The sequence below is a fragment of the Patella vulgata genome, chromosome 1 (genome assembly GCF_932274485.2).
Source record: "Patella vulgata chromosome 1, xgPatVulg1.2, whole genome shotgun sequence".
In the NCBI taxonomy this organism is placed as follows: Eukaryota; Metazoa; Mollusca; class Gastropoda; family Patellidae; genus Patella; species Patella vulgata.
Genome location: NC_065879.2, coordinates 86,444,769 through 86,471,114, shown reverse-complemented (window position 1 = coordinate 86,471,114; position 26,346 = coordinate 86,444,769). Strand labels below are relative to the sequence as shown.

General features: G+C 37.4%; 2 protein-coding genes and 1 long non-coding RNA gene across 3 annotated transcripts; all 3 read left to right on the top strand.

The window, feature by feature from the left end:
* Nucleotides 1–562: 562 nt before the first annotated feature.
* Nucleotides 563–4,083, top strand: LOC126808881 (uncharacterized). Its single transcript, XR_007674813.2, has 3 exons — nt 563–620; nt 1,802–1,905; nt 3,957–4,083. It is a non-coding gene; the product is annotated as an uncharacterized LOC126808881 (long non-coding RNA).
* A 6,094-nt stretch (nt 4,084–10,177) lies between these two features.
* Nucleotides 10,178–10,792, top strand: LOC130010893 (sacsin-like; the record flags this gene model as incomplete). The annotated part of the gene is made up of 1 exon (XM_056099064.1): nt 10,178–10,792. A coding segment is annotated over exon 1 (615 nt), but the record flags the coding sequence as incomplete, so codon positions are not given.
* A 5,499-nt stretch (nt 10,793–16,291) lies between these two features.
* On the top strand, nt 16,292–22,952 carry LOC126808856 (sacsin). Its single transcript, XM_056098324.1, has 3 exons — nt 16,292–18,958; nt 19,532–19,815; nt 20,494–22,952. Coding segments are annotated over exons 1-3 (2,904 nt in total). The 5' UTR covers nt 16,292–16,339; the 3' UTR covers nt 20,495–22,952.
* Nucleotides 22,953–26,346: the final 3,394 nt, after the last annotated feature.

Genomic DNA, 26,346 nt, shown 5'->3' with positions numbered 1-26,346 from the left:
TTTTCAAATTTAGTGTGACGCATTGTGGTCCCGAGAAGACGAATCCTATTCCAGATTTATCCGTCTGTACCTAAAACCACATAATCTCGACCGATTGGCTATAGATTTTGACCGGTCCTTTTCAGATATTCCGAAAACCTTGTGAGCGCAATAGAGGCTTACGTTTTTTACGGATTCTTTTCAAATTTGTTGTGAAGCATAGGGGTCATAAGAGGACGAACCCTATCGATTTTCAGTGTACCAGAGTTATACCTCTTTGCCAAAATGATTGTGAACACGATAGAGGGTATACTTTTAACGTGTTTTGCTTTTAGTGTGAAACATTGGGGTTATGAGCGGATCAATCCTTTCTATTTTCAGCGTAGTATCCTACTACCTTCCGACCCTGGGTTATCTCCCATTTTGCCGAAAATCTTTCTAACACCATAGAGGCTATTTTCGAATTGATTTGAAGCACTGGTGACATAAGAAGGCGAATGCTATCTGCCGATACGTAACCGCCATTACACACTCCAATCTCTGGCTAGTTTATTTTATTTACAGTGCTAAACATATTTGTTTTCAGATTATAGAACAAAAGCACCATTGGTTTTGAGCAGTAGATGTAACAGAAATCATGGGTTAGTATATCATTATTATTTTGAGAGAGAGAGAGAGAGAGAGAGAGAGGGAGTTGGTAAAAATCATAATGGGTGAAGTCAAGTGCAAGCGAATTATTGAAATAAAATGGTATCATATGCTAAAGGAGCTAAATCGCTAATATTTGGGACCTACAAATTGACATAAATGGGTTGCAACATATATAATAATGTGATATGAATGTAAATAAACTGATTTACATTCAATCGTTTCCGTTTTTACTCTAATTTCAAAACAGTTATGTTCGAGGAAATACGCCAGAAGTGTCAATCTCTAGCGTCTGGTTATTCCAGTTTACACCGGAATGTTTATTTTGTCTTTAATCCAGAAAAGCGTCGAATGAACGTTATACACCATCTGTCTCTCTCTGTCATCTAATATCATTACTCAATCTTATAACCTGTTCATCTTTTCATACACACAAATTTGAAATTTCTGTTAAAATAAATGATCAAATTATCGAAGTAGGATACTCGAAAGCCATGTTGAAATTTGTCTCTGTTGAAGGACAGTGTTGGTGTCAACGAATATTGCTAAAAGAACCGGTTAAACACATTCCTAATATAATTTAACACAGATATCTTTGCTACGTTTGTTCCTTAGACCAAGAGTTATTTTACAAACTGTTTGTTTTAAACATACATTATGCATGAGCTAAATCTGCCTATTACAGGTCTTCTTTTAGCTTCAATTGTTATATTAACTATTAATTAGACATTTATTAACATGAAAAGACCTTAATCAACTCTCGATGCCATCTTATGTGTCGTATTTTTACTGGATTTGCTGCTCAACGCTCATTGGTGATTTAATCCAAAAATGGATAATCTAAACTATGTTGTTTTTTTTTTTATCGCAGCGGCTTTTGTAATAATAATCGAGGCTACGCTTAAAATTAAAACGCTAATATCTCGGCTCAGAGTGGAGCAATTTGACTGAAATTTTCAGCATTTTCCCTTTACATTATCGAGTTTTTAACTATTATATAGCGACAACTGCCAACTCTTTATCGTATATTCCACAATGCTCCTTTAATATAAGTAGAATGCTTTACTTATATAAAAAACGACAGTCGGTATTATTCCCCAACAATTTAGTTGAAACACTTACCGCTCTTGTACTGACCAACATTAAATAATATTACACCCTTTTGTTTAATTAGAGGAGGAAAGTTCAGATGAAGAATTTTCTTCTATGAGATTACCAAGTCTAATAGATCAGTTAAAAAGATTACTGGAACAATATTCAGATGGACAAATACTGAAGGTAACCATTTTCTTCTTTGTTGTGTTGTTGTTCTTAGTGTTTAACCTCCGCTTCCACCGAGGGTGATATCGCAGACAAGTTGTTTTTATTTTCATTGTTTTTATTATCTTAGCGCACTCGCAGGGGTCTTTGCTGTGGCAGGAAACCGGAGTATCTGGAGTAAACCCACGAGGCTGAGAAGGCGTCACTATCTCCAAGCCACATACGCGCACACCAGGGATCGAAACCACAGTCGCAAGCCAGAGGTGACCGGCCAGCGGGAGCTTGAAGGGTGACACTCTACACCACTAGGCCATCTCAAAGTTGCCTTTTATACTTGGATAATGGCAGAAGACTGTCCATTATGTAAATATAAAGAACAACTCAGGGGCGTTAGCGTGCCAGAGTTATGGCCCTTGATCATTTCAAAATATCTTGTGGATGCTCTACAGGCTAAAGTTATCATCTGATTGATTCAGATTGATACAGAGGGTTTAAGGGATGCACAGGGTTTAAGGTCTTGAGACAAACAAGTATATTGATTTTCAATGAATTTTGATAACAGCTAAATCCATGATATTAAATGTTTCGTATACTAAACCTTAGCATGGGACAGATTTTCTGATAATTACTTAATGAGTTGTTACTCTAAATCAGATTTTAGTGTATTATAAATTTTTCATTCCCGAAAGAAAGTAAAAATATGCGACAACTCTTGTTGACTGCACGGACGATTTAGCTGCTGTGGGCGTATGTTTCGTTGCCTGGCAACCTATCTTTAGAATTTTTGTATATCTCCGTCCTACTTTAAATATATACACATTAATAAGGGCATGCGATAAAGGGGCTTATTGATTTTCAACGATTTCCGATAATTGTTGCCAGAGTTGTGTCCCTTGATCACTTTGAAAAAATATTGTGGCCGCCCTAGAGGCTGAAGTGAATATCCGATTGACTTCAAAATTTATACACAGTGTTTATGGTCATGTGACAAAGAATCATATTGCTTTTCAACAATTTCTGATAATTACTGCCAGGTTTATGGACCTTGATCAATTTGAAAATTCTTGTGGACGCTCTAGAAGCTAAAGTTAATATCCGAATGACTTTTAATTCATATGCAGTGTTTCAGGTCGTGAGACGAGGAAGCCTATTTTCAACGATTTCCGATAAATACTGCCAGAATTATGGCATTTGATCCATTTAAAAAATCTTGTTAAGTCTCTAAAGACAAAAGTTAATATCTGATTGTTTCCAGAGTTATGGCCCTTGATATAAATTGTTTTGTATACTAAACGTTAGTGTAGGGCAGAACTATTAGAAGCCCAAAAAATACTAATGATTTTAGTGTCTTGTAAATGTTTTCATTACTGGCAAAAGAAAAAAATATGCGACAACCCTTATTGACTGCTTGGATGACATAACTGCTGTGGGCGTATGTTTCGTAGCCTGGCAACGCATCTTTACCGACTTTGATGAAACTGAAAATGTATGTTAATAAGATATCGGTTCTTGCATTATGGCCCCGGATTGTAGGAAACCTCTAGAGGTTTCAATTTGTATCCGATTTAAAACAGAAAATGTTCAAATATATCACCAGTACACAATGAAGGTTGAGTTCGAATTTCGTGAAACTTCCCGTCAAAATGGCCACTCCCCGTACACAAGTAGCGTAATACCAAGGTTGTGGGTCCTCTGGAGGTCACAGTTTGTATCCAATTTTCACGAAACTTGGGGTTACTTTTGAATTTCGCGAAAATCGGAAACTTCCCGTCAAAATGGCCACTTCCTATACACAAGCATGGCAATGTAATACCAAGGTTGTGGGCCCTCTAGAGGTAGCCATTTTTATCCAGTTTTGACGAAACATGTACTATAGGTTTCACTGCCAGGTACTGCAAAACGTTTTCTGCTAAGACTATGCATAGTTAATCAGTTTGATTGCTCAATACTTTGTCAAAAAGAGAAATGTGCAATGAATTAATATGTGTCGTCTATTTATTTTGGGATTTTAGCTGGGGACATCTACATGTATGTCTAGAAGACATTTTAAAATAAGTTATTTATTGCAGGAGTTAATACAAAACGCTGAAGATGGTGGAGCTACAAGAATGAAAGTTATGTTTGTAAATAAACACCATCAACCAACAACAACTTTAAAAATGTGGAAAGAAAATCCAATACAATTTGCCATGAAGGTAAAATTATTTATACACATTGAAACATTATGTAAGAGCTAAATCTGTCTATTGCAGGTCTTTCTTTAGGCCTGAAATGTTTTCTAAATTATTAATTAGACATTAATTAACCTATCTAGATCATAATCAACTCTCGATGGCATCCCTTCACGATTTAACGATGAAATGGATAATCGAGACTATGCTGTTTATCTTACTGACTTTAGTAATGATGATCGAGGCTTGGCGAAAATTTCAATCGCTTAGTTCTCGGTTCATTGTGGATCCATTTGAATGAAATATTCCGCAAATTGCCTTTACATTATCTGGTTTTTAACTATTATAGTGAGAACTGCCAACTCGTTTTTGAATCTCCCATAATGTATCTTTAACTTATCCAGACCATCTTTATTGGATTAGGTTCCGATTTGCTGTTCGACTTTAATCATGAAATTGGTAATCGAGACTAAATTTTTTTTATCGTACGAACTTTAGTGATGATGGTCGAGGCTACGCCGAAATTTCAATCGCTAAAATCTCGGTTCAGAGTGGACCAATTTGACTGAAATTTGCAGCAAATTACCTTTAGATTATCTAGTTGTTCCCGCCTTTCGAAGAACAATGTGATAGTCCCGAAATGACCTAGTCTGTGTCGAGTGGACATTAAACTCTCTCTCTCTCTCTCTCTCTCTCTCTCTCTCTCTCTCTCTCTCTTCTGTATGGACTGCGCCGGCGATTTACCTGCTGTGGCTTGAGTTTTGTTGAACAGTGTGAATATATAGTATTATATAAATCTGATTAACAGAACACAGTTTTTATGGGATACAATCACTAGTTTATTCTAAAAGCACGACGTATCCCATAAAAACTGTGTTCTGTTAATTTGTACCCTGATCGCTAAATGCCACTTAAAGAATATATATAAATCTGGTCTGTTTTTAATATAGGGACCAGCATTGTGTGTATATAACGATGGTATATTTACTAAAAAAGACTGGGAAGGTATAGCTGCTATACAGTGTAGCGGGAAAGAACATGAACCCCTGAAAGTTGGACGATTTGGACTTGGATTTAAATCCGTCTTTCATATTACAGGTATGCGTTTTTATACCCCACATTGAAATGGAGTCGTATTTTATTCTATAATTACTTCCGGAGTTATGACCCTTAATTGATGACTTTGAAAAATCTTGTGCAGGCACAAGTCATTACCCGATTGACTTTAGATTTATGTACAGTGTTTATGGCCACAATTGACTATTGGACTAAAATAATGTATACATAATCAAAGTTTAATTATTTTATTTTGTGAATTATACTCAGTTTTTAGTTTAGTTTAGGAAGCATTACTCCACTATTTTTGTTGATCAATTGTCGTTACAATTTATAGATGTAATGTCAATCATATTTCATAATTATGTATTATAGATGTGTGTGTGTGTGGTGGTATGCATAATTTCTGTGACCAATTTCATCCGATTGCTGTAATTTATATTTTTCAAGAGATTATTTTCGGTATTCATAAGAGAGGGAATGAGAGAGAGAGAGAGAGAGAGAGAGAGAGAGAGAGACTAGGTCTTTTCGGAACTAACACACGGTTCAATTTTATTTCAATAATTCGCTTGCTCGTAGGGGTCTTTAGCAGTGAGAGGAAATCGGAGGACGTGGAGAAAACCCACAAGGTTGGACAAGCGACCCTACTCCTTGTCACGTACAACCGGGGAATCGAAACCGCGCCAGTTGACTCAATGTCAGACCTTATGATACCCCCCCTCCCCTTACACACACACATACCCCCATATCTCGAAAACGCCTCCGCAAACGCCTGATCACCACCCAGATTCTGAATCTAAGCAAACAACTGGTCTAGGAAAACTTGGTCTCACAGATTCAAACCTCGGCTGGCGATTCCCCCCTTCACCCATCGGACTAATCTGTGTATAATAATTATAAACTGTAGTAAATGTGTCGTTATATTCACAGATACTCCTCTCATACTAAGTGGAAGTAAACTAATGATAATAAACCCAGCAACTAATGTACATGATGTTGTCGTCACTAAAAAACTCAGAAAAATAGATAACAACGGTAAGAAAGAAATGCTCGATATGATGTCTGGAATATTTGGATTTTCACCAGAAGTCTTTCAAGACGGTTTCAATGGTACAATATTTTGGTTTCCATTGAGAACTGTAGAGTCAAGTTTGAGTAAAACTATTTACGATGAGAGAAAAATTCGTGACATTGTTCATGGCTTCAAATCTCTTGCACCATCAATTCTACTTTTCTTAAAGGAAATCGAAATGATAGAAATTTACGAGAAACAGTCAGAGACCAGGAAACTGTTTGAAGTTTGTCTGGACGGTGATGATGAGCTACTGTTAAGACAAGAGAGGAAACGCTTTGTACAGGAGATAGAACACTTCAGTGGACGGTTTGCTTCTCAACCAATTAAAAATATTTTGAAAGCAAAAGTGAGATGCGAAGGATTTGATTGGATGAAAATGGAAACCTCAGAAGATGAATGGTTAGTTTTTAATCAGTATCATGGTGGTCATGTCAGTGCTGAATTAATGAAACTTGTTGAAGATGATGATTGGCCTTATAGTCCTTATGTAAGTATCGCAGCATGCTTATCTAAACCAATCACAAAAGGACACGTATTCTGTTTCTTACCTTTACCCTTAGAAGGTCAAAGTTTAACAGGTTTACCAGTTCATGTTAATGGATTCTTTGCTTTGAGCCAAGACCGCCACCATTTAAGATGGAACTCTTCTGAGCAAGATAGAAACAACAGCCACACAGAAAAATCAATCCTCTGGAATCAATATCTGGTAAAAGAAATTCTACCACAAGTCTACACCAACCTGATATTACAGCTTATAGATGATGAAATGATCAGAGCACAACCATTAACCTGTTTAGAAAGAAACCAGAGAGCAGATCTAGTTTATGGAACTTTACCAAACAATGAAAATGTTACAGATAATTGGAAAAATATAATTGATCCGATTTTCCAACAGTTGTATTCTACAGCATGCATGTTCACTAAACGGGAAGGGGGAATATGGGCAGAACCACAAAATACAATCTTTACGAAACTTCAAGACGAAAATATGATAGATTCACTTGAGCATGCGTATCTTCTTTGTGGTAGAAATTTCTCAAGGGCTCCCATTTGTATTTTAGATGCATTTCAAAAACATGGGTCAATAACATTTGTTTCTGCTGAACATTTGAGAGTAGAACTTTTACAACATTCGGTAGTGTGTAACCAACTCGACTTAAAGGACAGATTAAATCTGCTTCATTATATTTTGGACAATGATGTTAATTGCTTACAAGGTTTGACGCTTCTACCACTAGCAGATGGTAATTTCTGTACCTTTACAACTGGGAGTACTGAAACAGTGTATATATTTGAGGATGTTGATGACATGAATATGTTTCCAGGACTAGAATCTCATTTCGTCAAGTCAGAGTTGGGATTAGATTTATATCTCAAGATTCAGAACCAATGTTCAGGTGAAACAGGTGAAACAGGTAGGTATTGGAGATCATACCCAAACCATTGTTCTATTCTAAAGCTTGCATGATGAAATATCAATTAAGGTGTTAATTTTGAACAGAAATGAAATGAAATGGGGCTTAACGTCCTACGCCATGCAGTGTGCTATGAGGGAAATTTTGCCCGGACAACGGCACCATGACCTACTCTTATATCGAATTCCAACTTTCAAGTGATCATTTACGTGCACGCCAATGTGTACACGGGACCTCGGTTTTTCGTCTCATCCGAATGATTAGACAACTGTTCTTGCCAGGCCCTCCGTCCTACATCACTGACAAGGGGAACCACACCGGAAAATCTGACCCCCAATTTTGAAAAGTATTCTATACTTAGATTAACAGGAACTTGTTAAAACTGCTCCTAAAGAAATAATATAATTGAGAATATTTTACTATAAAAATTGAATTTATTGACCTTTTCAGGCAAATTTCAGATAAAGATATTCCATCCTAATCATTTTCCAAACCTCATAGACCTGTGTATAAAGCAAAACCAATGGCAAGGAATAAAATTGTCGAAATCTTTAGAAGAATGGTTGTATTTGGTATGGACATACATTGGCAAGTACAAAAACTTAATTATCGAGAAAATTAAAAATTTGGATTTATTACCATATAAAGACCCAGGAACATTTGAAGAGCGACTCACAAAAACATCAAACATATCAATATTGGAATCATATACAGGCAATGATGTCCTAAACGAACAGCTTAGTGGAGCTTTAGAGAAGTTGAATATAAAGGTCTATACATCATTACCAGAATATATATCTACTGTTGTAGTTGGTAGATTTGTGGAACATCCAACACCAGAGGGGATAGTTAATTGTTTAAGAAGAATAACAGAAGATGATGAAGCAATGGAGAGGAGTATTAAGGATTTCAATTCTAGAAGCTCCGTGTCAGAAAAGAAGGCTCTTCTCTTTAAGTTAAATTCAATTGAAAATATTTCAAACATAAAGAAACTTCTAAGACGACTGCATTTATTTTCATTGACCCCTGGAGCAGAAATGGATGTTTGCTTGAATGATGTGAATGAAATATTTGATGGAAGCAAGGAACTACAAATTCCAATTAAGCCTCGCGAAAAGATGATTCAGTGCTCTGATAAATTTTCGGAGTCATTGCATGTGGCAATAAAATTAGAAGGAAAACAAAAATCATTTTCAGAAATAATTTCAAAGATTCTCCAGGATCTCTGTAGTGAACACTCTTATTCCATGAAGGAAAAATTACAATTTATGGAGTTCTTTGTTGAAAATATAAAAAATTTTGAAGATGATCAACTGAAGATGAAGTTAGCAAGAAATATTCAATTTATAGAAAACCTAACAGGCCAGTATTGCTGTCCATCAGAGTTGTTTGATCCAAAACCCAAGCTTCTTCAAGATTTGTTCCAGTATGAAAAGTCAGTATTCCCGTCCACTAGATATGATGATAATCTAAAACATCTTAAAAAACTTAGGTTAAGAAGAGTTTGTGATATCGAAGATAACGAAATCTTGAAAGCAGCAAATTTCATCCATGAACAATATCTGAATAATGGACAATTAGATTTATCTAAGATGTCTAGAGCTCTGTTGGAGTATTTAAATACAGATGGAAACAGATTGAATGTTGACACTATCCAAATTTTGAGTACTCTTACCTGGTGTCCAGTTTTGGACAATCGACCAGACAGTTATCCTGAAAAGTTGGAATTTGCAGCCGAAGATCATACCAATTTACTGAAAAAACCATGTGAGCTCATTCACTACGATTATGTTGACCTAGTTGGTGGAAAACAGTTTATTGCCAGAAAAGACATGCCTGCATGCTTAACTAAATTCCTTATGGACATATCGAGGATGGCAGATTCGGTTGTTGATCAACTGTTGTTTGTATCTAAAGACTTTTCTGAGAGATCTGTCACTGAACAGTCAAAATTTATGACAGTTTTAGAACACATCTATGGATTTCTCACCGAACAGGAGATATTTTCAGGAATGTCAAAGAAACGCGTGGTCTGGACTGGTTCGGAAGGTAAATTTCAGAGTCCAGAAGATGTTTGGTTGACTAAACAGCAATCGGATATTCCTCTTCAGCCGTACATGTTTTCCGTGCCAGATACATTTTATGATTTTAAAGACTTGTTTCTGGGGATAGGTTGTAAAGCAGAGCAATCGAATGAGGTGTTGTTAAAAACATTACATCAAATTAAAGACAAGCATGACAACGATAACGGACATGAACCACAAGAAGTGGTGGTAAAAGATTTATCCCTTGTTATCCAGATTGTAAATACTCTAGCCAGTTCAAAAGAAGATGTAAGTAAAGTCATACTATTGCCAATCTTTACCAAATCAGATGATGTCCTAGAATTAAAACCAGCACAAGAATGTACTGTATGTAACGAGGATTGGTTGAGTGATTTAGTTTCTACATCAACGCAAGCAGAAGCTGACTCAATTTATTTCATCCATAAAAGAATTTCTAGAGACACAGCTGAAATATTTAAAGTTCCTCTCCTAACAGATCGTGTTCTACGTAATGCTGAACAATTTGACATGAATTATGGCCAAACTGAACCTCTAACTACCCGACTTCACAATCTTCTTAAAGACTACACTGACGGGTTCACAATACCGAAAGAGATCATTCAAAATGCGGATGATGCTGGAGCTACAACTGTTAAACTATTGTATGATGAAAGGATAGTAAAAGAAGCTCAAACATGTCTCTTTAATGAAGGCATGATTCCATGTCAAGGACCAGCCTTCTGGGCATATAATGATGCCACGTTTACTGAAGATGATTTTAGAAACATTACCAGACTAGCAGGAGCTACGAAGAAAGACGATAGTATGAAGATAGGAAGATTTGGTTTAGGGTTTAACTCCGTGTATAATTTGACTGATGTTCCAAGCTTTCTTTCTGGTGAAACCTACGTTGTGTTCGACCCACACGAATCTCATCTTGGAAGAAGTGGATTAAAGATCAATCTTAATTTTCCTGGGAACCAGTTAATGCGGCATAAAATGAAGGGTCAGTTTTATCCATTTGAAGGCGTTTTTGGATGCAATATCGTGAACAAAGACCGAGTCCATTTTAAAGGCACGCTGTTTCGCTTACCACTAAGAAATTCAGACGAAGCTGCTAAAAGCGAAATAAAGGATATAAGCTACTCTAAATCTGAAATGAAAGAGTTTATTAAGAAGATAGTAGAAGGAGCCGGTAACTTACTTTTATTTACACAGCATGTGAATAAGATTGAACTTTATCACCTGGAAAAGAATTCTTCATCTGGAAAACCTGAATTATTAATGGAAGTATCAAAATCGTCAAACCATTCTGGACCGTCTGTTCTTCAGACTTTAACTGAAGCAATAAATGATGATGCCTACTGTACCGAGATTATAAAGATCACCCTGTCAATAACACACTGCTCTAAGAGCCTTTGCGGCATAGATGAATTAAATATTACTGTTCCATATATAATCAACTGGAGTTTTGGTCAGGGGTCTTCAATACATGAAGCTAAAAAAGATGAATTCAAAGGTCTTCTACCTGTAGCCGCCACTGCTCTTACTGAAGAACCTCTACAGAATATTCCAAGTTTCTACAAGGAGTCACATTTATTCTGTTTTCTCCCCCTTCCGATTACGTCCAAGTTACCTGTCCATATTAATGCTTCGTTTGCTGTACAATCCAGTAGACGTGATTTGATGTGGAGAAATGAAGATGACAAGGAATCAGAATGCGTCGAAGATAGATGGAATACAGCTGTATTAGAAGATGCTGGGAGTCTAGCATATATACGGATGCTCACTACAATGGCCGCTCGTCTATCACCAGAGGAATATTATAGGTTATGGCCTTCTGTGTATTCCCAACCTAAACATGATAAGATATTAGCAAGGGGAGTTTATAATACTATTTGTAAAGGTGACTGTGCAGTTTTCCCTTCTAACAATGGGATTGTGTCCTTGGAGCAATCTGTTTTCCTTTGTCCAGAATTAACAACAAGTAAAGAAGTTGGAAATATAGCCTTTAAAGCACTACGATATTTTGTTATTGAAGAAAAACAAAAATTATCAGACTTTGCTCCTGATGTTAAAATAGTAGACTTGCCAACAGCCTTGCTGAACAATTTCAAACTAGCTGGGTGTGAAAATCAAATCAATGATCGAATAGTATCCGTAGAGGTTTTTTACCAAGAGATCGTCTTTCCTAATCTAAAGAATTCTTTTTGGCTAAAAGAAGAACTGGACGAGATAATTCTGCATGGGATTTTAGGCGATAATCAAGTTATACGCGATCTCATTGCACTGCACAAATGCATCCCAACAAAACCAAATGGAGAAAGAAAGTTACCTAATGAACTAATACATCCTACAGGAGAACTCACTACACTTTTTTCTGTGGAAGAAGAATGTTTTCCCGAAGATAATAAATTTACAATGAATGATACGTTAAAAGTTTTAGAGAGCCTAGGAATGAGAACAGATGAACTGGAATGGGAACATTTGCCAAAAAGGATACGATCCGTTTTACACTCCGGACTTTCCGAATTGCTGATCAATCGCACTAAAGAGTTTTTAAGATATATGACGTCTACTTGTGACGCTGAACAGAGGTATCAAAAATGCCCAGATGACATTCGCAAAGAACTTTCTAATTTAGAATTTCTGGCATTACAAAGACCACCGTACAATTGGACACTTCCGTGGTACGGTGGTGATAATACAGAATGGCCATTGACATCACCTATAAACGGATATTTACCGGAATGTCGATATCTGGTAGGATGCATAAAACCAATAGTTGATGTAAATAAATATAAATATAACAGTAAAATTACGGATGTACTGAAATGGTTAGGAGTCCGGCATTTAGGATCTGGAATTGATCTTAAGCTAGTGATAGAAAACTTGTTAATAATTTCAAACCATATCATGGAATCTGGGATGAAGTTGGATGTGTATTTTATACTAGATAATGCCTTCCGAGATATCTACAACTATTTGCGTACAGTGGTTGAAGATAACAATGAAGAAGATATTCATTATATTAAACAGTCCTTAGAAAATAAGGCAGTTATTTTGCATGAAAGGACATTAAAAACCGCTGATAAAATGGTGATGGAATTGAGAAATAATCTATCACCCTATTTGTTCGCGGTAGATATAAGATATAAACGGTATAAAGATTTGTTTGTGATTTTGGGTGTTCATGTAGAATTAACTTTGTCTATGCTTATTGGGGCCTTGTTGCTTTTTTCCGAAGAAAAAGACAGTACTAAACTTTCATCAGATGAAATTGACTGTGTAAATAGACTGTGTAACGAATGTGAACGATTGTGTGATCAACAAGCAGTCGATAAGGGTGTGTTTGAGTCCATCAAACTGCCTGATGAACACAGCGAGCTAACATTTACAAAAGACCTTTATTTTGATGACAGTCCATGGTTATCAAATGACCTGGAACAAACGCATCTTCATAAAACATTTTCTCGAAGTGTAGCAGAGCTCATGGGTGTCAAATCAAAACGATCACATGACATTGAAAACTTATCATCCCCTCTATTTTCTGAATTTGGCCAACACGAATACCTTACAAACCGCATCAAAGGTATACTACAGGGATATCCATGTGACCAATCTATACTTAAAGAGTTGTTACAGAATGCTGATGATGCAGGGGCTACAGAGGTGATTTTCATAAAAGACTTCAGACAGCTTGAAACAAACAGTTTACCAGATGATAAATTAAGTCAGATACAAGGACCTGCACTCTGTATATACAATAACACCTGCTTTTCTGAAAGAGATCTGAACGGTATACAAGCTCTGGGTTCAGGAAGTAAACGTGACGAAATGCTTAAAACTGGTCAGTACGGAGTGGGCTTTAATGTGGTTTACCACGTTACAGACGTCCCATCATTCTGGTCAAAAGGTAGTGAAATTGGAGAATTAGTTTGTATCTGCGACCCCCATTGTAAATATCTACAGAGTGCAACTGGACGAAAACCTGGAAGCAAAATTAAAGTTTCTGGACTGAGAGGAAGGTACACAGACTTTATGGAAGGTTATCTACCCAAATTTACGAATAGCTTGGATAAAGGGACATTATTTCGTCTACCACTACGAACGGAAGACATGGCAGCGAATTCAGAGATAAGAAGTGAACAAACAACAACACAAGATATAGAAGATATCATCACAGTGCTTAAAGGGCAGATAATTCCTTGCATGCTCTTTCTAGAGAACATCACAAAAATTAAGATAGCTTCAATTGATCAAAACGGAGATCTAAATATTGAACATGAAGTAAGTTCAAGGATGACTAAGGAAGATACAGAGAAACAGGAAGAATACAACAACTATCTGTGTGAACTATCAAATAAGATGAGTGTATTACAGCCGAACACCTTAAAAGCTCCATTTGAAATACAAATAACCTTAAACTTGGAGGAAACTAAATCTGATAAGATTAAACCGTTTGAGCTATCACATAAGATGGGTGATTTACAGCCGGACACATTAAAAGCACCATTTGAAACACAAATAGCCTTAAACTTGGAAGAAGCTAAATCTGATAAACTTGAACAGTTTGGAAGAAACTTGGAGGAAACTAAATCTAATAAGATTGAACAGTTTGCCATTGTAAAAAGAGTAGGATTTTTACCTGAATCTCAATTTCCCGAAAAACTGAGCAGGGCATATAATAAAGGCATTGTTCAAAAATTGCCACGGGGTGGAGTGGCTATCAATCTCACAGGTGAGGTAAATGGAAATGCATATTGTACGTTACCACTTCCCATTCCAACAGGTCTACCAGTACATATAAATGGACAATTTACTTTAGATCATGAATCAAGGCGGAATTTAAGGTGCGAAAAAGATTCAGTTGAAGGACAGTGGAATGAACATCTAGCGAAATATGTCATCGTTCCAGCTTATATTACAGCTTTAACGTATCTTAAAGAGTATCTCTTGAATTACCGAAAATCGTGGAAACTAAACAAACTAATCCGTAAATTAGAAGCGCGTTTCCCACTCATTGAAAGGGCCACAGACGTATTTTGGAAAGCTTTAACTGAAGAAAGTTATCTGTGGATGGCAGTAAAAGAATGTCAACTGTTTCCAGTAGTTACAAACACTTCCAATAACTTGTCGCGGATAATATGGGTTAATATACAGATTGGAGATGATGGCGACTTTGCTGGATGTTTTAACAGGCTTAAATATTATTTGAAAGAAGTTGGAACACAATCTCAGACATCATATTATAGATCATCTGGAATCAGCCATCAGCTTAGTGTCGGTATTTTAGAAGATAAGCCGGCAAGAAATGATGAACTAAGAGAAATTTTGGTGGAGTTGGGTATGAAGATATTGATCTCCTCTGAAATCATACTAGAACAATTTCAAAAGTCGGGGGTTAATGTTCAGTCTTCAACACCAGAAAATGTGTTGCGGTTTTTGAAATCATTTTCAGAAAATGGACTGCGTAACCGGTGCATAGTTGGTAAGTTACCATGCGACATATCGAATACAGCTTTTAGGAAAACTGGAGCCTTGAGATTGGTATTAGAATTTGTGATAAAAGGTATAAACAAGGACAATGTTAATAGTTTGTACGGAGCTCCCTTATTGCTTCAACAGGACAATACCGTAGACGTTTTCAGTGTCAACAGTAAAGTTATTGTCTCTAAATTCTGTAACCTGTTTCCCGAACATCCATCTTCATTTCTGTCGTCTGAAATAATACATCTATTGGACAAATTTACAGATTCGTTTAACCCGTTAGTAAAGTGGAACTTGCCAGGCTTTTCAAAGTTAGTGAGAACGTCTTCAAAGAAGAGAGTTTGTCTTAATGAAATTGTGACATGGAATGATAAAACACCTGTCAGCGAGGAATGGCTTGACGAAGCTTGGAAATTTATCAGTGGTCATTTACCTGCAAATTTGACCAGGGAAGAGTTAATCTTAAATTTGAATCCCATCGTTAAGTTTTCTTTATTACCGGTTAAAAGAGGTAAAAAAACATTGTTATATCCATTATCCCTTGCTGGCCATATCTTAGATCCTATAGTTTATGGCCGGATCATTCCGGCAAATAAGAAGACAATTGAAGTATTGACTGAACTCGGAATACCAACCCTTAAAAAAACTTCAGGATTTATAAAGTATGAACTTGCAGTACAGATAGATAATCCGTCGGGTATTCTGGAATTAATGATAAACAACATGGACTACATGCCTTCCATAAGCGCTAAACAAGCTGAATGTCTATGGAAATACTTCAGTACCAATATGGAAGATATTAACAACATCCAAAACATTAAAATATTGCCGATTTTCCAGTCATATGATGACCGTATGATATCTCTCAACAAAAATAAAACATACATATGTCTTAACGATTCATGCCGACCTGTTCCTACAGACGGTCTACATCATTGGTCAGATTTGTCAAATATAGAGTTACTACGATATAACCATGATCTCCGCAAACTGTATGAAGATATTACCGTAGAAATTATAGAATTAGGTCCTCTGTATACCAAATATATTTTAAAGAATTTCCATTGTTTCAGACGTGAAGACCAATATATTCATTTAAAGTATATCCGTGATCATCTTTTCACAAATTTGTCGGCTACAGATAAACCTGCCTTGATTTCAGAGCTGAAGAATGTTCGGTTTGTACTTTATAAGGACAAAATGTGGACCGCTTCAAAATTTTATGATAAAGAAAACGAAGTGTTCAAGGTGATGAGGAACCATGTCGATTTCCCATCTTCCCCATTTGATCAAGAAGAGTGGAAGAATTTCATGATCCAGGCAGGTTTGAAAAACGAAGTATCTTCAGAAATGTTTGTAACTTTTGCCGAAATCATCGAACACGCTGGTGTTAATGATACTACTACCGAACAATCACGCACACTTGTCCGTCATTTAAATGATGGAGAAGATGCGTTAAACGAAGAATTTTGTAAACGAATTAAGAATATAAAATTTATTGAGGGCTATCGTTTACCCAGCACGGACTTCAGAAGTCAGATTCATCACCAGTATGGCTGCAGAGAGAACTTCATATGTTTTAATGGTTCTTTCAAATGGATAAAGACTAATTTAGTTTGGACTGAAGCAGATATTCTGCCATCAGATATCATCCTCTCAAGCACCTCTCTGGGGATTAAAACAAAGATCAATAGAAATAATTTTATAAACCACTTGAAGAGAATTTGTGGATCTCTGTCAAATGGAAATCGTTTGAAAGAAATTGACAGAAAACTAATTATAAAGCTATTCAAAAACCTGTATCAGTACATAGATGATAATGAGGACGTGAAGAGAATGCCAGAGCTTAGAACTCTTAATTTAATATTTTTACCAGATGAAACAATAATGGTTAACGCAGCTTCTCTATTAATTGAGTCGTCTAAAGATGAAACCATTAAAGGTCATATTTTTAAGTTCCCTCTTAAGTTTGGTGAATTTTGTGCACTATTTCAAGAACTCGGTGCATGGAAGTCGGCAGTTACAGATTTGTATCTTGGAGTTCTGCGGGATATTTGTACACAGTGTCAAGGCAAAGAACTCAATCCATATGAATCTGGTGTTGTCAAACTATGTATGGAACAACTCATACGCTTATGGGAGAACAAAACAGAAAGCGAAAGTTCTATGACTGAAGAGTATTTATTTCTGCCGAACAGAAATGGAATTTTGACAAAGTCTACTGAATTGATTCTGATTGATAATATTAGCCTTTATCAAAGAGTCGAAAATCTAAGTCTTCCATATTTCATAGGGTTTAATGAGATGGAAATAGAATGTGTAGACCAATGGAGGATTCATAATAATTTTCCTAAAAAGTATCAGATGAAGCCATTACGTAAGGTCGTTAAAGTAACAATTGCACATGAAATCCTGGCAAATGCTATTCAAAACACAATATTTACGAACAAAGTTTCTAACATGTTAAAAGACGAACATGTGTTGAATGGGATAGTGCGATTGGTGCGACACTATAAAGAGGTACACAGACAAATTATTGACGATAAATCAAACAATCTTCTGGATGAAGGGATTCAAACTCTGACCAATATTGAAATATTTGAAGTGGCCAACCTTAGGACGCAAATAATACATCAAGACCAAGCAGTGCCTGGCAGTGAAGAGCCATGTACAATATTCTTTGTAAAGCAGGACAGATCAGAGCAGTGGTCATATTCTTTGTATGTTGATCAAGCTAGGTCAAAAAATAGATTGAACGAATTTCATCGCACATTATCTGAACTATTTCGACGGATATTTAATATAGATATCGGTGGGCACTTTCGTGATATTTGGGAGAGGGCGGTACGCGGAAAATCTTCTGAAACCGAGTCGTATTTGGATGAACAGAAGATAAATTGTTCTAATCCAGGATTTAATTTGAGATATAAGTTATTTCCATCAGTCGGTACAAACATTCCCGAAAAATTTCACTGGCAGTTGGATAACAGTTTCTGTGATTTTGATAAAAGAGAATATGTTGGATATGAAATTTATGATCCCGATATTGGGGACACAAGTGACGATGGAATCACCGTGGATCCCCCATATTATATATACGCAAAAATTGTGGAGAAAATACAGGCAGAAACTGATACTGAGTTTGCTATATATAGTATTAATGTAGGAGGGGAGAAACCCATCCAAGTTACAGTTACCAAATTATATAAATTCCACCGAAATAATACAAGTACCTCTCGGGAATTAGTCCTAAGCGAAAGGGGAGAAGCAGAACCACAAATGGAAAGTAGTAACGACAATTTCGACATTCAAACTGTATTGCGGGATATACGACAGAACTTGACGCGAGCATGGAAATGTTTAGATGAGGTTGAAAGAAGAAGAGTTCTTAAACGACTTTTGTTAAGATGGCACCCAGATAAAAACCCACATAATGTTCAGCAGTCAACCGAAATCATGCAACACATATTGAACTATGTGGACAGATTGAATAGAGGCCTTAGTTTAGATGAAGAATCCGTTCCTGATGATGAAACAGATGGTACAAGAAGATCACAACACAATCGTTCATATGAAAGGTTTTACAGCAACGTGCATTCGACAGGTAAAAAGCACGCAAAGCATAAGGAAGAACAAAGATCCAATAGACGATATTACAATGATAATACTTTTCACAGATCGGCTCGAGATGAACCAAACCCATCACCTGGACAAGCAGCACGATGGCTCAAGCAAGCAGATTGGGACTTGAAGGCAGCGGTGCAATCTCTGTCTAGTGGCGCAAGCTCACATAATTGGATATGTTACAAATGTCAACAGGTATTTATGTTCTTGTGTCTATGTGTCGTTTTAAAAGAATTGAAACAATTCGTGCAAATAATTTAAACGGTCTAAAGAAAATTGGGAGTCACGGTGGCTGAGTGGGTAAGACGCTGGCTCGGAAGCCTGGAGGTCGGATGTCCGATCCTTTCATTGACCGAAAAAGTTCATCCAGATTTTCCCGCGTGGTTCCCTCTTGTCAGTGATGCAGAACGGAGGGCCTGGCAAGTACAGCTGTCGTTCGGATGGGACGAAAAACGAGGTCCCGTGTACACATTGGCGTGCACGTAAAAGATCCCTTGACAGTTGGAATTCGATATAAGAGTAGGCCGTAGTGCCGCTGTCCGGGCAAAATTTCCCTCATATAGCAAAACAGTAAGACGTTAAACCCAATTTCATTTAAGAAAATTGTCTATTACTAAACCGCCAAGAGAATATTACTACAACAAAACAACAAAAACTTACATATCCCAATGAATTAACATATTTATATAACTTTGTGAAAATACATTCTTTATTATAAAAATGTGTAACGTGCAGACAACAACGACCTTTTTATTTGTATTTATTCAGTCAGCTGAAAAGGCTTTGAAAGCTGTATGGTATAAAATAGATGCAAATAAAGTGACTCGGGACCATGATTTGAATCGTGTTGCCAATGGGTTACCGTATCCTAATCTTGTACAATTAGCAACAGAACTACAGTCAACTATTGGAGAATATGCCGGATTTAGATATCCAGACACAGAGAGCTATCCAAGGATTCCACATGATGCTTATAATAAAACACATTCCCAGCAAGCTTGTACATTAGCAGGACAGATTATAAGCATAACAACAAAAATAATTGGTAAATGGTAAGAATAAATTTAATTATTTAATCATTGATCAAGCCATGATGTAAGAACGTTTCAAGGGACATTTCATCCTATGACTGTTGGCACCTATCATTAGCAGTTATAAAATACCGAATCACTATGTTCTGCATCACTGACAAGAGGGAACCACGCGGGAAAATCTGGATGAACTTTTTCGGTCAATGAAAGGATCGGACATCCGACCTCCAGGCTTCCGAGCCAGCGTCTTACCCACTCAGCCACCGTGACTCCCAATTTTCTTTAGACCGTTTAAATTATTTGCACGAATGGTTAGCACGTGCTCGCTGTATCATAAGGTCTGTCCTTGAGTCAACTGGCCTGGTTTCGATACCCTGGTTGTACGTGACAAGGAGTAGAGTCGCCTGTCCATCCTCGTGGATTTTCTCCTAGTTCTTCGGTTTCACCCCACTGCTAAAGACCCCTACGCGAAAGCGAATTATTGAAAAAAAAATTGAACCTAGTTTGAGTGGACGTTACTCTCTCTCTCTCTCTCTCTCTCTCTCACTCTCTCTCCGAATCACTATCCGTATAAATATCCGCACGAAAGGCAATGGGAGGGTTTAATCTTCAATTATCATGCTAATGTTATATTCTTGTTCAAATACTGTAAAGTGTCAAACGTAAATTTTTTTAATAATATTTCCTTTTTTTTGACAGATAGATGAAAATAACTGTAGAGAGAAAGCAGTTAAAACACCGATCAATCTGATTAAAACACAGATCCTATTTCGTTTCGTTTTTTATAGTTCAAAATTTCGTTTTACTTGTCTTCACTAGGATCTGGAAGAGTTGTTGTATTACCGGCAATTTCCTTGAAGTGAGGGATTAGCCAATAAATCGGTCTGTACGAAATTGTGGGTAAACCACTAGAAACGTTAGCGCTGATTAATTTATCAGTGTCTGACATCATAGGGACAAACGTCGCTCGTACGACCCCTGACGCAACCTTCCAGTACATCTGGTTAGATCTCCATGTAGTGTAGACCATCCAAAGTATAAAAAAAACGAAACAAAATATAGATCTGTATTTTAATCAAATTGTAATCACAATGTTATTTAAATACTTTAGAAGAGGCGTGGCCAACATTTTACATTCCATGCAACCGTTTGTTCACAACACGAATTCAGATGCGACCAGGGTGTGCTGGCAGGGAGTTTAGGAGGACGGTGTCCTCCCAGGCCCCCATTAAACAATAAGTCCACCGGTATAAGCGGGCCCCCCTGAGAGCTCTAATTTTCACGCGGAATCCCCTCAAAAAAATTATGCAAATGTCTGTCACTTTAAGGTGAAATGGTCTTTGATACATGTATTCATGCCTCGATATGTATAAGATGCAATTTATTTTTTGGATAGAAATACATTGTATTAGCATTATATTAAGCAGACCTGTCATGAGTGTCTTGTGTAGTACAGTAGTATGTCTTATTGTCAAAATAGCAGCATAAATTTGGAAAATATGATACCTAGATTTCTCCCAGAAGTGCTTGCAAAACGCGTTTCCCGTTGTCAAATTTCAAAAATTTTCTGGACCCCCCTACCAGCGGCGCGCCGTCCTCCCGCCCCCCTTCGGGGCCAGAACGCCCCTGGATGCGACACACATCAACTGTACAGCCGTCTACTTTTTGTAAAAAATATGTTTTTAGACATAATTAGCATTTTACATGATAAAATTATTAAATATTAAAAACAAAAACATCTGTTAAAACAGATAGCCAGGTTAATACCAAATAAGATATTCACTATAAAAGACAAGCGCGAAATAATAAAGTCGCTAAACATATTGAGTCGGCTTACTGCCTTACTTGTCAGTGAGGCAGGACGGAGGGCCTGACAAGGACAGCTGTCTAGTCGTTCGGATGAGACGAAAAACCGAGGTCCCGTGTACACATTGGCGTGCAAGTAAACGATCCCTTGAGAGTTGGAATTCGATATAAGAGTAGGCCACAGTGTCGCTGTTCGGGCAAAATGTCCCTCATAGCACACCGTATGGCGTATGCCCGTCTTCATTAGCCGAATTCGGAACAGAACAATAGGACATTAAGCCCCATTTCATTTTATTATTGTCACAGAGATGTAAGGTACCACTTCTAATCATCCAATGTGCCAAAAGTTGACCATCCCTGCTCTAGATTATCAAATCTGTAAGTTAATAGAATATTATTTATTTAAAAGTCATTTATACGACTTATATTGAATTTATCGTACATAGAACCATATGAAGATCGAGTCCCGGGGAAGAACGATCTAGGTCACTTTTTCAATGAACCCCAGTTAATGGCGCCATCTGGTAGCAAATTGTATAAGCTTTCTGTGGAACAATCTATTTCGGGTAAAAACAATCGGAGTCACATCGAACCAAGGCCCTTCTTAAATGGCCTCCCGGACAAATACGTCCATCGTACCCTTTATTTAACCTTAATTCGGCTGAAAAGTGGAAGTCAGTTGTTGTACTGGTAATTATGATTTGTATTAAACATCATTTTGAAGTCGTAATTAAACCCACTCATTGTTCTGTTCAAGAATTCTCTTCCAAAAGTCTGTTTTGTAGTTTGTGCGAAAAGACAAAAATGTGACTTAGATCATTCTTCCCCTGGACTCTTCATATGTTTTCCTGCGTTAATTTCAGAGTAATTTGTAAGGATTTATTCATTGGGAAATGGAAAATAAGAACCCCATCAAAAGTCGTGTATTTCGGTGCACAAATCACTGTGTTATTAACTGTTACAATTTGACTTTTAAAGCATAAGTATGGCATAGAGTAGTATTTTGGTTAATTTTTTGTGGTCAGTGGTGGTATACGAACTAATCTTATTGTAGTTTTGTTTCATCTTGCGTTTGATTCTTGGTTTCTTCTCTCTCTCTTTATTCTAAAATAATGTGTTATTAATACTTTGTTTATTCTAAGTAGTAATAACTTGTTATTATATATAGTTTATTCTAAGTATTAATGATTTGTTTGGTACTTATTTTTATAGTGTATGTTAATTCTAGTATATTATTAAAATAACATTGTGTCAATATGGTATACCTACGAATTTTGACAGCCAAATTAGGTCAACAGTTCTCCATTTGGAAGGCCAATATAGAGATTAATAAATATTCCTTTATTAAAATAGTCCAGTCCAATGACTATAGTTAAAGATATATTATGGGAGATTAGATAAAAAGCTAGCAGTTCTCACCATGATAGTTAAGAACTAGATAATATAAAGGGAATTTTCTGAAAATTTCAGTCAAATTGGTCAAATCTGAACCGAGAATTTAGCGATTGGATTTTCGACCTAGCCTCGATCATCATAATGTCTAGTAGTTCGGATGGGACGAAAACCGAGGTCCCTTGCACACATTAGCGTACACGTAAAAGAACCCTTGACAGTTAGAATTCAATATAAGAGTGGGCCCTAGTGCCGCTTTCCGGGCATAATTTCCCTCATAGTGCACAGTCTGGCAGAGCAGAACAGTAGGACGTAAAACCCTATTTGATTTAATTTCCTTTCATTTCATTTCCTAGTGCCAGAAAGTTGTCGAGGGAGTCACGGTAGCTAGTTGGTTAAGACGCTGGCTCGCTAGCCTGGAGGTCGGGTGTTCGATCCCTGCATTAGCCGAGAAAGTTCATTGGGATTTTCCGACGTGGTTTCCCATTGTCAGTGGTGCAGAACGGAGGGCCTGGCAAGTACAGCTGTCTAGTCCTTCGGATGAGACGAAAAACCGAGGTCCCGTGTATATATTGGAATGCACGTAAAAGATCCCCTGGCAGTTGGAATTCGATATAAGAGTAGACGATAGTGCCGCTGCGCGGGCAAAATTTCCCTCATAGCACACTGTATGGCGTATGCCCGTCTTCATTAGCCCAGTCAGAGCAGAACAGTAGGACGTAAAACCCTATTTGATTTAATTTAATTTTATTCCATTCCCTTGTGCCAAAAAGTTCTCGAGCATCAAGAATGATTGAGTATCGTGAAATGTAATAATGTTGTCTATAGGGAATTCTACTCGATTATCAAAAAATACCCAACGTATTCTTGATTACCTCTTACATTGATGATTGTCATTTAAAAAATAAAAATTGGATACCTTTAATGTAATTTTGAGGAGGCCCTGGGAATTAAATACAAAAAAAACATGTTAATAGTTTTACATTGCATTTGACACCTTGCTGATTGACGGTTACATGTTCCGGTTTTGTTTCAATTTCTCTGTTTCAGCCCAAATCGCTTCATTCGCCGTGGGAGGTTGGATGCCCGAATGGTCTAACGCGTGAGTGGCTAAGTTGGTAAGAAGCTGGCCCGCTAGCCTGGACGTGGCGTGTTCGATCCCTGCGTTGGCCGAGAAAGTTCATCGGGGTTTTCCGGCGTGGTTTTCTATTGTCACTGGTGTTGGACGGAGGGTCTGTCTCGGATGGTACGAAAATCCGAGGCCCCGTGTAACATGGTTTCCTATTGTCACTGGTGTTGGACGGAGGGCCTGTCTCGGATGGTACGAAAATCCGAGATCCCGTGTAACATTGGCGTGCACGTAAAAGATCCCTTGGCAGTTGGAATTCGATATAAGAGTAGATCATAATGCGACTCGGTGAACGAGGCTAAACATATCCTACAAGAGAATACTACTTGTGTAGACTGGAATAATCAGACACACCAAAGACTGTCACTCATAACTGATTAGAAATTAGAGTAAAAACAAACGATTGTAAGGTTTAATTAGTTTATATGCATGCATATTGAAATGAAGCGACTCGATAAACGAGGCTTAACATATCCTACAGGAGAATACTACCTGTTTAGACTGGAATAACCAGACGCGCCATCAACTGCCATTCAGAGAGAGAGAGAGAGAAATGGGGTTTAACGTCCACTCGACACGAACTAGGTCATTTCGGGACTAACATATGGTTTAATTTTATTTCAATAATTCGCTTGTGCGTAGGGGTCTTTAGCAGTGGGAGGAAACCGGAGGACCCGGAGAAAACCCACGAGCTTGGACAGGCGACCCTACTCCTTGTCACGTACAACCGGTGATTCGAAGCCACGCCAGTTGACTCAATGACAGACTGTATGATAAAGCGCGCGTGTGAACCATTTGGCCATCCAACCCCCCAACTGCCATTCACTTTGGACTCTTCGCGTATTTCGTCGAACATAACTGAATAGAAGTTATAGTAAAAACAGAAACGATTAAATGTAAATCAGTTCATATGCATGCATATTACATTATTATATGCGTTGCTACCCATTTTTATCCATTTCTAGGTGCCAAAGAATAGAGATTTAGCTACTTTAAGCTTCGAATGCTGTTAACAAAATATTAGCAAAGCCCCCCCCCCCCCCGCAAAAAGTTTCGTCCCCCCCCCCCACCCGTGTAAAAACATAAAAACAATATATATACATTGTCCGGCAATTGTGCAGCACCCCCTGAGAACACCTCCCGCCCCCCTCTTTGCTCTGAGCTAGTTACGTCCCTGTGCAAGCATGGAAGTAAAATTTAAGCCTGTCTGATGCAAACAAGATATAAGCAAGCATGAACTGGGACCACCGCGACTTTAATATTTGATCTGTAACCATAGTGATAACGTAATTAAAATATTACAGCAAGTTGCCTTTTCTCAGGAATAGTTCTAATGTTTGCTCTATGGCATTCCCTATTGCACTGGCGAGAAAATTTCATTATATGAAACGAGATTAGTTTATCTTGAATTCGACATGGGTAATCTAATTTGGCTATTAATGCACGGAGAGAGAGAGAGAGAGAGAGAGAGAGAGAGAGAGTATTGGTGTGAAGAAACTTGGGGACCATGCGAAACAGCAGGTCACCCATTAGACTACTATCTCCGCCCCCTTAAAGACCCCCGCCCCAATGTATCCTGCACACAGAGATTCATATACTTTATACTTCGAGAATAGATCTCTGCCCTAAATGGCCGCCATATCCAAAAATTAGTATACTGTTTTGTAATGCGGTTCTACTCCGTTTGACATCTGTCATACACACAAAGACTAAATAAACTTTTTTTTTTAATTTAACTAATTGAATCAGAATAAATACTTAAAGGAGCTAAATCTCTAATATTTGGGACCTAGAAATTGACCCTAATGGGTCGCAACGCATATAATAATGTAATCTGATTGTATATAAACTGATTTACATTCAATTGTTTCCGATTTGACTCTATTTTCAAATCAGTTATGTCCAGCGAAATACGGCATGCGTCTCAATCGAATGGTAATTTATAGCGTCTGGTTATTCCAGTCTATTGCGCATGCTCTCCAGATAACATATCGCGTTACCGTTTAACAGGAGATGTGGAATATGTCTAGCCTCGTTCTTTCTGGTCACTTGTTACAAATGACGCTTAAACGCACTATGATACACTATGGTACCAATGATAAAATGTTATTTTGTCTCAAATATTGGATATCAGAAGCCTACCTTTTCCCGGTAAGATCACAACATCAATGTTTATTTGAATTGACAAATAATTCGTGTTTTCAACGCGTAAGACATTGGATGAT